Source organism: Raphanus sativus, chromosome 2 (assembly GCF_000801105.2).
Source record: "Raphanus sativus cultivar WK10039 chromosome 2, ASM80110v3, whole genome shotgun sequence".
In the NCBI taxonomy this organism is placed as follows: domain Eukaryota; kingdom Viridiplantae; phylum Streptophyta; class Magnoliopsida; order Brassicales; family Brassicaceae; genus Raphanus; species Raphanus sativus.
This window is the reverse complement of record NC_079512.1, coordinates 24,957,053-24,969,723: the sequence shown is the minus strand read 5'-3', so window position 1 is coordinate 24,969,723 and position 12,671 is coordinate 24,957,053. Positions and strand designations below refer to the sequence as shown.

General features: G+C 33.2%; 2 protein-coding genes, 1 long non-coding RNA gene and 1 other non-coding gene across 4 annotated transcripts; 2 read left to right on the top strand and 2 right to left on the bottom strand.

Annotated features, from left to right (window-relative positions):
- Positions 1 to 2,526: 2,526 nt before the first annotated feature.
- Positions 2,527 to 3,903, bottom strand: LOC130499223 (uncharacterized). The gene is made up of 2 exons (XR_008938105.1): positions 3,518 to 3,903; positions 2,527 to 2,861 (listed from the first exon to the last, which is right to left on the bottom strand). It is a non-coding gene; the product is annotated as an uncharacterized LOC130499223 (long non-coding RNA).
- A 1,724-nt stretch (positions 3,904 to 5,627) lies between these two features.
- On the bottom strand, positions 5,628 to 7,791 carry LOC108824116 (kinetochore-associated protein KNL-2 homolog). The gene is made up of 9 exons (XM_018597482.2): positions 7,600 to 7,791; positions 7,402 to 7,487; positions 7,159 to 7,303; positions 6,986 to 7,085; positions 6,370 to 6,899; positions 6,185 to 6,272; positions 6,028 to 6,086; positions 5,892 to 5,937; positions 5,628 to 5,803 (listed from the first exon to the last, which is right to left on the bottom strand). Exons 1-9 carry the CDS (start codon positions 7,648 to 7,650, stop codon positions 5,769 to 5,771), a joined length of 1,140 nt encoding a protein of 379 aa, XP_018452984.2. The 5' UTR covers positions 7,651 to 7,791; the 3' UTR covers positions 5,628 to 5,768.
- A 76-nt stretch (positions 7,792 to 7,867) lies between these two features.
- Positions 7,868 to 7,939, top strand: TRNAH-GUG (transfer RNA histidin (anticodon GUG)). Its single transcript has one exon. It is a non-coding gene; the product is annotated as a tRNA-His (tRNA).
- Positions 7,940 to 10,354: 2,415 nt separating this feature from the next.
- Positions 10,355 to 12,275, top strand: LOC108824634 (dof zinc finger protein DOF5.1). Its single transcript, XM_018598051.2, has 2 exons — positions 10,355 to 10,539; positions 10,779 to 12,275. Exons 1-2 carry the CDS (start codon positions 10,489 to 10,491, stop codon positions 11,949 to 11,951), a joined length of 1,224 nt encoding a protein of 407 aa, XP_018453553.2. The 5' UTR covers positions 10,355 to 10,488; the 3' UTR covers positions 11,952 to 12,275.
- The last annotated feature ends 396 nt before the right edge of the window (positions 12,276 to 12,671 follow it).

The following is a 12,671-nucleotide window of genomic DNA, read 5'->3' as shown; positions in this document are numbered from 1 at the left end:
TATTGGTTTAAAAATTATGGAAAATTGTTATTCACAAAAATCAATGCATTTTTAATGTGATTTCTTAATATATGTGAAAAGTCTAGAATACGTATCTTTAAAAAACAGAGGGAGTATAATTTAAAATAAAAAATACTTTCTCTTAATTTTATGCTTAATTAATGATAGTTATATTAATTATCGGTCAAAATAATAAAATATATAATATTAATAAATTACATTTTAAAATATAAAATTTAACTTTTAAAAAATTCATCACTACACATGGTGCAGTAAAACACCTAGATTAATAATTGTGACATGGCTACTAAAGTTGATGACATGTCTTATAGATTAATATGACATAAACAATTGTATTTAATGTTAATTTATATTTTTGGTAAACTTTTTAAAATATGGTAATAACTCATATATTACATTTATTGTCGATTTATATTTTTGGATTTTTTAAAAATATGGTAATAACTCATAAATCATCACTAAAATAAATATATTTAATTACGGCATTTCAAATTTCGAAATATCATTTAAATTAAAAATATTTCAAAAATATATACATATTTTTAGAAAATTATAAAAATTAAATCATAAAATCAAATTAAATCATAAAATCATTAGTTTCTTATATATATCTACAGATTTTATAAATATTTTTTAATTTTAATTTCTAACAATTATGCAATTTTACATATTTATTTAAATATTTAATTAAAATAAATAGATAGAAAATATACCTAAGATTATAATTTTAAGTATATACATGTATATTATTTTTATCTTGATTTTAATGTTCAGTTAAATCAAATTTATATTAAAATATTGATACGAAAAAAGAAAATTTATAATATTAATAAAAATTAAATATAATTTATATTTATCTATTTTAAAATATTTTAAAATTCTTTTACTGCACCATGGAAAACACTAGTTTTCTTTTATAAACTATGCAACTGAGTTTTCATTTGCCGACAAAACGGCAATTATTTCGTCTCTCTTGAAACCAGTCTATTGGAAAAGTGATAAAATTTTGAAATTCATCCAAGAACAAATACATGCATAAGCATACAAGTTTTTCAAATATATAGTTTATACACTTTTTGAGTTCTACGGGTAGAGAATTTGATTATTCGTGTATTCAATATTCAACTAAACTGAGCTAACTAAACATTTGGGGATTGATGAGTAATCTTAACTATTTTGGGAAAATGGATGTGTTAAGGTGACTAACATATTGAATAACTAAATTTTTAATCGGGTTAACCAAATTACAGTATTAATGAAGGGTTGGTGAGAAGCCGTTGCCTAGTTACTTTACAATACAAGTGTGCAGCTACTTGACATCCTTCTTTCTTCACATGTTTCCAGTGAGTAAGTTACCACTTAGCCAAACTCGTCCTAATTAATATAGACGAGTTTCAGTGAATTAATTAATTAACCATCTGATTAATTTTAAAATTTTATATAAACTTAGGGAGGTTATGCTAGTCTAACCCACAAGTTATAGTATTGTAAATTTTACAGCTAGTAGTTTTTTTTTTGATAAATTTTACAGCTAGTAGTTATCAAATCAAATTTTATATGCTGATCTTAAACTAAAAATACTATTACATATGGAAATAAATGATCCTTATAATAAAGATATGTATTTATTGTAAACCTAAATCATACTGTTCTCTAGCAATACCATCATAAAAAATTCCGGTAAAACCTATGTAAACCAACACTATAGTTTTTTTTTTTGCTAAAATTTGGTGCAAACCAACACTATAGTTGCACAATAAAACAATATTATCAAAAAAAACTTAAGTCGTTTATAAAGTTTTTGACCGGCAGATAAAAGAGGCTTTATTAAGATAAACGTAACCATACATAATGTTTTATTTAGTTCATAACCCGTTATCAAAGACGTTCCTTTCACTTCCCATTTGGCCATTTCCAAGTTCATAGAATCCAATAAGATATTTGAATATTTTATTTGTCTTGCCTTCCAAAATTGATTGCTGAAAGCCTGATAACGACACCGTTAGGTGTAATTTAACTTTGTCTCGACTGGCGGGAAAATTGACAGTTAGATGGTAGATTTACACAAGAGTAGACAGGCCAGTAAACCACTAACGAGTTTAATGTCATATTTATTAGAAAATTATATTGAAAGAAACAATTAGAAAATTATTATTTACAATATAGCTAAATTTAAATCTTAAGATAGTTGTATGATGCAAAACAAATATTTGACCACTTGTACTGGTAGTTGAAACTTAATATCACTTTTTTGTTCCCTCCGAAGGTTAATTTAATATATATGATAAAAATCTATCAACTGTATGGTAGTTTAAGCAGATTCGAGAGTCTCTGAAGTCACTAGTTCAGTTCCATGTGAAATAAATAATCTGTGTTCTTAATATGATATTATTCTATTAACAACGATTGGTTTTAGACACCGAGAAAACATTAGAGCATCATTATCAATGGGACTTTTTAGGTGGTCCTTAGTATTTTTTATTGTTATACTATAGTTAGGGACAATGTTAAGAGACTTTAAGTAAAGTAGTGATTATTGGTAGGACATTTTGTAATCTCTTAGATTAAACAAGAACAAATATGGTTAAACATAAGCACTATAAAAGAATAAATATAGTTAAACAAATAGGATGAGAAACCCGCAAGGCATTACAATAAGCACTTAAACATAATAAGCTGCAAAGTACTAGCAACCACACTCCTGCAAATGCAAAAAACATCCACACACACCAAATAGAAGAGGTGGTACCCACGTAGCCAATAGGAACAGGTGATGAAAGCTGGAGGGAATAGCCAGGTTCAGCTAGATTTGCCTCCATAGCAACCTCTCCTTGTTGCGCCTGCAACAAACATACACTAGTATTAGTGACACATTATATCGACAAATACAAAGTAGCAAGCAACCAACAATAATCAAGGAGTGAATCTAAAGCCTACAAACGTAATCTGCAAGTTTCAATAGCTACTAACAGTTACTTGATTGAACTGCACTCAGACTTTCTGATATATAGTTCCTCCCACTTAGAAACATTCAGACTCTATTAATACCAGGTGCACAATAGGAAAGGAAATCAAAGTCAACACCTTTCAGTGAAAAACATATCCACAAATCAAACACAGAAACTGTTGTTCTGTTCCATTGATGACAAATTGCCACCATATGTACACTCACTTTGTCAATGTAGATTAGCCTCATAAATAATTCAGATAAATGAAACACAGAAACCAAAACCAATGGTGCCAGTTTCCTATTGAACACACATATACAAAATCAAAAACAGAAACTGATGTTCTTTTCTATCAATTCCAAATGCACAATAGTAAGGGAAACCAAAGTTAACACCTTTTAATTAGAAAAAAAACAAATCCACAATCAAACACAGAAACTGCTGTTCTGTTCCATAGAAAGACAAGCTACCACCACATCTACTCCACTTCGTCAATTTTGCCTCGTAAACAAGTGTTTTTTTTTTGTTTCTTATCAGTAGAGTCTTACCTTGACATTATGAAGAGCTCTCAGCTGAATACGCGGCGAAACATCAACACTGCTCTTAACAAAAGTGTTCTTCTCCTCGATATCATAGAGAACAGAGACGTATTTGGAAGTGAAAGAGACCTGAGGCTGAGAAAGGCGGAGCAAGGTGGTGGTGGTGGTTCAGAGGTTGGTGACTGAAGGGCCAGAGAAGGAGGAGGAGGGGAAGTGGCAAGAGAAGGAGGAGGAAGGGGAAGTGGTTCAGAGGCTTTGAAAAGATGACGCGTGGCGTTAAGGACGCAACCAAAAACTTCTTAATTAAGGACAATCTGCTCCGTTTCTTCAGTATTTAGGCCTTTTTTGATTTAAATTTGAGCCCAAATAATCTAAGATATGGGGCTAAGGACACCGATATTTATGCTCTTATAGACGGAAAATTAGAAACTTTCAAAATTTATTCAAATGGAAAATGAACTAGTGGCCGTCCGCCCCCTACGAGCATGTAAATTGTAGTCCTAAATCCTAATGAACCGGTAACAACAAATAATTATTTGTGTGGTGTGCAACGAAACAAACCTAATGGTTAGTTAATATATAAACAGAACGGACCACCAACCTAAAAAAAGTTCGTTGTATATCGCTAGATCTCAAACTTATAGTTAAAGCCGCAAAAAAAAAAAAAATCTTAGCCGGTTGTCGAATATGAATAGAATAATGAAGGCATTTACTATTCTCTGAGGCGAGTAGCACACGAGGTCCGGCTCATTGCATGGTAAGTAATATTTTTCCTTAACTTTTTCACTTTTTAACAGACTAATATGACATGATTGTTCACGTTTAAATGTTGTCAGTTTATATTTATTTTTCAAAAATACTTCTACTATTTACTTATCAGTCAAAGATGTTTATAAACTATTATTTTCATTTGAATTACTTAAACAAAATTATTCATATAATTTTAATTCCTAATATATTTGGTAACTAAAATTTTTATATACATAAAATTACATTTTAATATATATGTAGCTTTTATTAGAATATAAAAAATATATTTCCTTGATTTTATTTAGTTATTTAATATAATATATTTCATATCTTTTTTATTAAATTCATAATAAATAATATTATTACAGATATTCATATTTTCAGAAATACTGCAATTTATACATCAAAAAAATTATTAGTAAATAATTTTTAAAATATAATAACTCATATTTTTACACCGATTTCACTATATAAATCTAAAGTTTTTACCACATAGTTTTTACTACAACTTACATCAACTCATAATTTTTTATCGTAACTCAAGTCTAATTCAACATGTCACTAGTCAGAGCCTTAGTTTCATGTTATAATGAACCACATTGTTTTCTTGATCAAGATAGTATTCACATTGTGCACAAAAAAAAAGGATAGTATTCACATATCGACTGCATGAGTTTCATAATTCATATGACTGCGATTCTAGATAAAACCATGGTTAATTTGTTTATGGATTACATGAAATAACATATAAACACAATGAATATAAGTCAGTAATTGGGTGATGTAGAGCAATAAGAAGAGTTGAAACTTCAATGAGAACTTCAGTGGAAACTTCAGGTTTTTTTTTTTTTTAAATGTTCTATTTGATATGGTTGACGAACAGTTCTGGAGTTATTTGTGTAACTTGTTACTCAACAGAGGAAGAGGTGGTTTTATGGGGTGGCATCGTGGTGGTAGGGGAGCTAGAGGAGGAGGTGGTCGAGAGGAAGAGGAGGTGATGAAAAGGTGACTGCAGAGGATCTCGATACTGAATTGGACAAATATCACAAAGAGGCAAAGGAAACAAGTTAAAAGTAGTGACTCCATCCATTGCAAGACTCTACTTGTATTCTTTTTTTCTTTTTTTGGCACAAAGACTACTTGTATTCCTTTAATGCATGATATGCTTTTGTATGAGTATGATGTTAGATTGATGTCAATGTCCTGACAGTATCGGTCCTTTGCTATTTTTTCTTCTTCTGTGTAAGCTTTTTCAGCTTTTGCAGTTGAGTTCAGAGGAACCTGGATTCTGTGTACCAAGGAACTCAAACCCTCCAAACTTTTGAGTTTGATAGTTGGAGAAATCCATAGCAAAATAGTCTATAGCTAGTAGGTGCACCAAATATATATATTATTACATAGCTCCAAATCCTAAAGAGTTAAACGATCCAAAATAAGCCTAAGATGTTACATGTTCAGAGAACATAACCCTAATTACCAAAGCATGTTGAAAAAGCTGTCTACTTGATTTTTATCTTCTCGGCTTTCGAGAAACGGATCCTTTTCCTATCAAGAAGAAGACCAAGACAAAAAGTCTGTATTATAGTGAACCCCTCCTTTATTAAAAAAAGAGAGAGTTTAAAGAAGAAAGAACCTCTAGATGGAGGAGTGCCTTCGTTTACTTGGATAAGATTCCGATCCTGCAAAACCAGAACAGAAACAGAAACAGATAATGTTCTCATGGTTAGTGAAGTTATTAAGTGTTATTAACAGTAAACATCATCACAAACCAAATCATAAACAGGAACTTCGTTGCGCCAGAACTCTAATGGTGACACTAGCACCCTTCCTGCAAATAAAACAAAAACCTATTTTCTTCAGTGAATGCTCTCAACTAAGCCTCTGAAAATGAAAAAGTTCTTCTACTCTCTCTCTCTATCGATTAACCTGATCTTGACCGTTTCTGTCCTAATGAATCAGGAGACACTACTGCACTGTTTGTCTTGTGCTTCTTCGCATCTTTCTCCGGTGTTACCTTCGCATTACAATAACAAAAAAAGGAAGACAATTCAGGTACTATCAACCAACAAACACGATTACTGGTTACAAAAAGGGGTAACATAGTTAGTTACCTCCTCATCAAAGTCGATCTTCCTGATTGTATTCCCCACTGATAAGTTGTCTATAACCTTGGACCTTGAACGAGTCATAGTCTCTGAATCCCCTTTAAGGATCTTCTCACTTTTCTTTGATTTTCCGCGCTTGCTGCTACCGCCACTTGGAGATGTTTTCGTTACCTTGAGCTTACCATTTCGCTGTTCCGAAGTCGTCGTCGTCGTCAGTAGTGATTCTTCAGTAGCACTCGCACTTGTAACTTTATCAACAGCATTATCTGCACCAGTATGATTCTCACCACATCCATCCACTTCGATATTGATAACCTCACACACATCTTTTGATACACCACCATCGTTACTCGTATTCTTCTTCATCAGCTCAAGAGATTTGGAGTGCAGACGAAGAGACATTTTCCTTGAAGAACCGCCGCCAACAGTATCATTAGTCTCCACCGTGTTGTTCTTCTTCTCAACCACAGATGGAATACTACTATCCTCTAGATTCGATTTAGCGTTGTTGCAAGGAGACAAAATGGTACGAGAAGCTGCAATGAATGAGTTTTAATAATTCAGGAAAACACATAACCAGAGATGTTGCAAACAGAAAAAAAAAAAAAGAAGAAGATGTAACCTTCTTTATTGATAGGAGATCCAGAAGGGACACCAACGAAGCAATGGTTACATTTGGATTCCCAACAAGGAGGAAACCCGAAGATGAACTCACGGGAAATCTACGTCAGTAGAGAGACATCAGTTAGCTTCTTTAACATCTTGTAGAAGAAGAAGAAGAAGATAGTGTGATACCTGAGGGAGAAAGCCAGATTGAAGGAGGCGTTGTTTGTTGAGAAAGCCACGTAGGATGATGCATACTCCGTCAGATGCTTCGAGTGTGAAAACATCGAACGCTCTGATAATCGGACAAGATGTGAAAACACGCACTGCTCCTGTCCTATATATATTGTTCCAATAAATAAAATTAATCAAAACTTTGAAAACAAAAAAAAAACTAAATTACACAAAGGAGAAAAGGGTGTGAATGTAAATTACTCAGCAATCTGGGTGCCAGCAACACCAAATCGTTTGCCTTGGAATTCGATTGAGCATTTAATCAGCCACCAATCTCTCAGTATCACCTTTTTTTTTTTTAATTTACATGAAGAAGAAGAAACAAAAAAGAGTTAAATTGGAATCAGGAGGAGAGGAAGTGTGAATTAAGGAGGAAGAAGAAGAAGCTCTCACACTCACCGTTTTCTGGTGATACGAGATATCGTCGTCTGGATTGGGATTGTCAGCCATTGATGATGGATGGAGGAGCTGAGAGAGAGAGAGAGAGAGAGAGAGAGAGAGATAATCACCAGGTTCACGTCACTCACTTGGATTTAGGCAAAGTTAGGGCTTTCTAGAACAGTGGGGCGGGGAAAAATGGAACAGTGAGGCGGGGAAAATGAAAAGAGATGATCTTAGATCAGTCTGATTGATTTTATAAGAGTTTTTGAGGGATTTGATGAACAAAGTGGCTGTAGTTTAGTGGTGAGAATTCCACGTTGTGGCCGTGGAGACCTGGGCTCGAATCCCAGCAGCCACACTTTCTTTTTTTTTTTCTCTTTTTTTTTTCTTTTTTCTATGTAAACGACGTCGTGGGTGTTTATCAGCCTTGTGACAAAAAATTATTATTTTTAACATATGTAACTATTTGGTTTTAGGCATGTAAGCCCGTTGAACAAAGAAAAATGGCATCAAAGCCCGATGGACTTGAAGCTACAAGGGGTAAATCAAAATCAATTCTTGCTATTTCTTGAATCTTGGGGACTCGCAAACCTTTTCTTTCCCCTCTAGATTTTTGCTGTAGATAGCACTTTCCTTTCTCGCGGTCCAGGACGATGCTTACATATTCAAACAGATGCAAGAACAGAGTTTCTTCTTCTTCCTCTACGCATCATCACTCTCACCACTTTATGCTCCTTCGTCCTCGACTTCTTGCATTCCTTCTTCATACTCTCTGACCGAGAAAACCCTGATTATATTCCCAATTCCTCAATGAAAGAAGAACAAGTGATCTAACTGTGGTATACTATAAATTGATACATCTGGTTTAGTGTCAATTCTCTTAAAAAAACAGATAATTTTTCGTTTTACATTTTTTAAAAAATTTAATATTTAGATTTGTTATGTTTTTGTTCGTATAATATTTTCTTAAATAATTAAAAATAAGTTTTAATTTATTCTATTAAAATAGTTAGATCACGCATATATCAGTATGTTATGATGATGTTTTACTAACCTGTAAAATATGATGATGTTTTACTAACCGGTAATCAAATTCTTATATTTACCAAAAAAATGAACTAAAAAGGTTCGATAAAAATAATACTTAATCACTAATTTATACAAATCTAACAAACTAAAATTTTCTAAATTTGACATTAACCATCCAATACAATTTCATAGACTTTGACCATTTTCTGTATAAAAAAAAATATTTCTAAAATCATAAATTTCATCTAAAATAAAAAATAAAAATTTAACTTCCATAAATTTTTTCAGTACCATCTTGAACTAAAATTTTATATTTATAAATATATCTATGATTTTGACATTATTTTCTGACTATATAAAATATTATTTGATGTTAGAATGTGTGATATTTAACTGATCATAAATAATTTATAAACATACACGTTTCTAACTACTGCATTAGCTATATAAATTGTTTCGTAATATTTAGAATTGTAACTTTTCGCTTCCCCATATTCCTATACCTCATCTATATCTCAATCAGTCAGATTCTTAACTATTTTTACGCGTTTAGATGGCATGTCGTTAAAAGTATGCTTTGAACATTCAAAATTCTAATTCTCAAAAGAAAAAACATTCAATATTCCCAATTTCCATGCAAAAATCAAACAAATATTCTTTTCTGGAAAAAAAGTAAAGATAAAGAGACATCGCGGCAGTTCGAGGGAAACAAAAGCAAAACTGGTTGGGGACACTTCGGAAGAATGTTGGACTCATTTAGTTACTATATACACATTTTATATATGTACTAATTAACAATTGTTTTCACTAACTTAATCTACTCATTCTCGAATTCTTATAGTCATCCCGTATAATATTTAATTAGTCGTTAGTGTTGGCCCATTTAGTCCGACCTTCTCCCCCTTTATTTATTATTAGTAAGATAAATGCCTGATTACTTAATTAATCAACTCTGAGGTGTGTACTAAAGTTTTCACCAAAATAAATGTACCAAATTCCCTTTTTGCATTTGAGCACAATTGGATACATCATAACTTGTCCAAAAAAAAAAACAAATCCATAAGAATTTAGTCTACACTTTCTTCAACGCCATTGATTTAAAGAGCTCTTTCAGTGGACATTTATTATAATACATGACATGAAATAGTTTTTAAGAAGATCATATTTTCACGTCGTAAAAATATAGTATATCTAAAGCCTCATCATTTTATTTTTAGCAAATTCAGTAGAACAATATATACAAATCTGCATCTTAATTAGATAAACTATAGTATATCAAGTATCCTTAACTGTCTTATATTGATATTTTGTAAACTAAGAAAAGTATTTCTAAAGTTCATGACATATATGGACACTTGCATAGTTTCGTTATTGGTATTATTTCTTCTTGGGTCTAAAATCGTTGTTGTCCTTTATATACACCAAATTACATAAACTACTGCTTTCATAACACATTCATTCAATATTTTAAATTAGTATTGGTATACAGCGCACACAGTACATAAGTAGCAGCACTGCCAGAAAGAGAGAATCACAAAGAAACTTATGAGTTAAGCAATTAGACATACTCCCTCTCCTCCACCTTCCCAAAACCCTAAGCAAATATGCATAAAATATATAAAACAGAAAGAGCCTCACAATAACACTGTGGAGGGTGGACACACTCAAATCTTATTTTATTCTTATAATAATCAAACATATACTATATGTATACGTGGGTATGTATATATATGAATAAAGGTTCTTCCTTTACCTCTGCCTTCTCTCTTTCCCTAAGCTCTCCTCTCCTCTTCTTTTCTCTCTCTAAAACTTTATTTGCTCAAAAACAAAAAGACAAGAAAAATAAAGAAAGAAGACATCAAAGAAGAAAGATCAAAGATGGTTTTTTCTTCATTCCCCAATTATTCTGATTCATCAAACTGGCAACAAGTAAGTTCTTGATTGCGAGTTCTTGGTTTTATTATATATGCGCATACGCAAGAATCAATTAAAACAAAAATAAAGAGAGGATTAAACAAACAAAAAAAAGAGGATGATAATATTCTTGTTCCTTTTGTTAATCTTTGTATATTTGTGGTTGAATTTGAATATACTCATTCTTTCTTTCCTTGATTATTTTTTTTCACAAATTCTAAAAACTTTTTTGAATAATTTCTCGCTCTCTTTAGCATCAACCAATCACAACCACCGTTGGATTCACGGGAAACAACATCAGCCAGCAATTCCTCCCTCACCATCCCCTCCCACCGCAACCGCAACAAACGCCTCCACCGCTTCACCACAACGGTAACGGTGGCGGAGGTGGTGGTCCCGGTGGACCAGGCGGATTAATCCGGCCAGGTTCGATGGCTGAAAGGGCAAGGCTAGCCAACATACCACTGCCGGAAACAGCCTTAAAATGTCCAAGATGTGACTCAACTAACACCAAATTCTGCTACTTCAACAACTACAATCTCACTCAACCTCGCCACTTCTGCAAAGCCTGCCGCCGTTACTGGACACGTGGCGGCGCACTAAGGAGCGTTCCTGTTGGTGGTGGTTGCCGTAGAAACAAAAAAACCAAAAACAGCGGCGGTGGCGGCGGTAGCAGCAGTAGCGGCAACAGTAAGTCACAAGATAGCACCACAAGCAACGACCAATACCACCACCGAGCCCTGTCTAACAATCAGATGGGACCACCTTCTTCGTCGACTTCTCTGAGCTCGTTGCTGTCTTCTTACAACGCTGGATTGATCCCCGGACATGATCATAATAGCAATAACAACAACATAGTTGGACTTGGATCATCTTTGTCTCCTCTCAAGCTCATGCATCCGTTAGATTTCACCGACAACTTCACCTTACAATATGGCGCAGTTTCAGCTCCTTCTTATCATACAGGCGGTGGAAGCAGCGGCGGAAGCGGTGGTGGAGGAGCGTCAGCTATTTTGACTGGTTTGGACCAGTGGAGGTTCCCGGCAACACATAACCAACTTCCTTTGCTAGCTGGTTTAGACAATTCTTCATCTTCCGGGTTATACCCGTATGACCAGAATCCGGGTTACGGATTAGTCACTGGATCGGGTCAGTACCGACCTAAGAACATCTTCCATAACCTTGTTTCCTCTTCTTCTTCTTCTTCTTCTGCTTCATCAGCTATGGTTACAGCCACCGCGTCGCAACTACCTTCAGTGAAAATGGAAGATAGTAACAATCAACTCAACATGTCCAGACAACTTTTTGGGAACGAACAAGAGCTTTGGAATATTCATGGGACTGCAGCATCTACCGCAGCCGCAACAACTAGTTCGTGGAGTGATGTCTCTAATAACTTTAGTTCTTCTTCTACTAGCAATATATAATCAGAAACTAATATGTGTGATGGCGATACTATTATTAATTTCTTATTGGGTGTGGTATGATCTTTTGTACTTAGTTGGAAGTTAGTACATCGATCGATCTTGTAGGGTTTCGTTTGTGTTTTTTTCATAGTTTTGGGGTTTTAATTTCTTTATGGTTTTTGGATTCTTTTGGTTGTTTTCAAGTTTAAAATTAGGGTTTCTTGTACTTCAAATTTTATTTTTCCATTTAGTATGAGAATGTGATCAGAAATGCGAGTTGCACGGTGTTTAAATTAGTTGAGAGAGTTATATCAAATCTATTTTTACTAATCTTCTTATTGCTCATTATTTTCTGAAAATCTCTAACTAACTTAGATTGCAACACAAAAATCATAAATTATATAATTGTTTTTTGTAACTTAATAAAGTATATAATTTGCCTCGATCTTTCTAGAAAAAATCGCCTTGATCGACTATATTTATGAACTTAAAAATCTCGAGCTACAAGAAAGCATAATAGCAATAATGCACTTTATGTTGGAAATGAGACCGTAAATCTGCAAGTATAACCATGAGAAAGAAAGTATCACACATCTGCCATCGTGTGTCAAAACTAAATTGCAGTTTCAGTTGCTGTAGTTTCATCCTAAGGTTTTGTCACAAGATTTATGTTGCGAATTTCGCAGTATTATATATATAATTAAGTAATTAACGATATATATTCCATTACCAGGATATTGG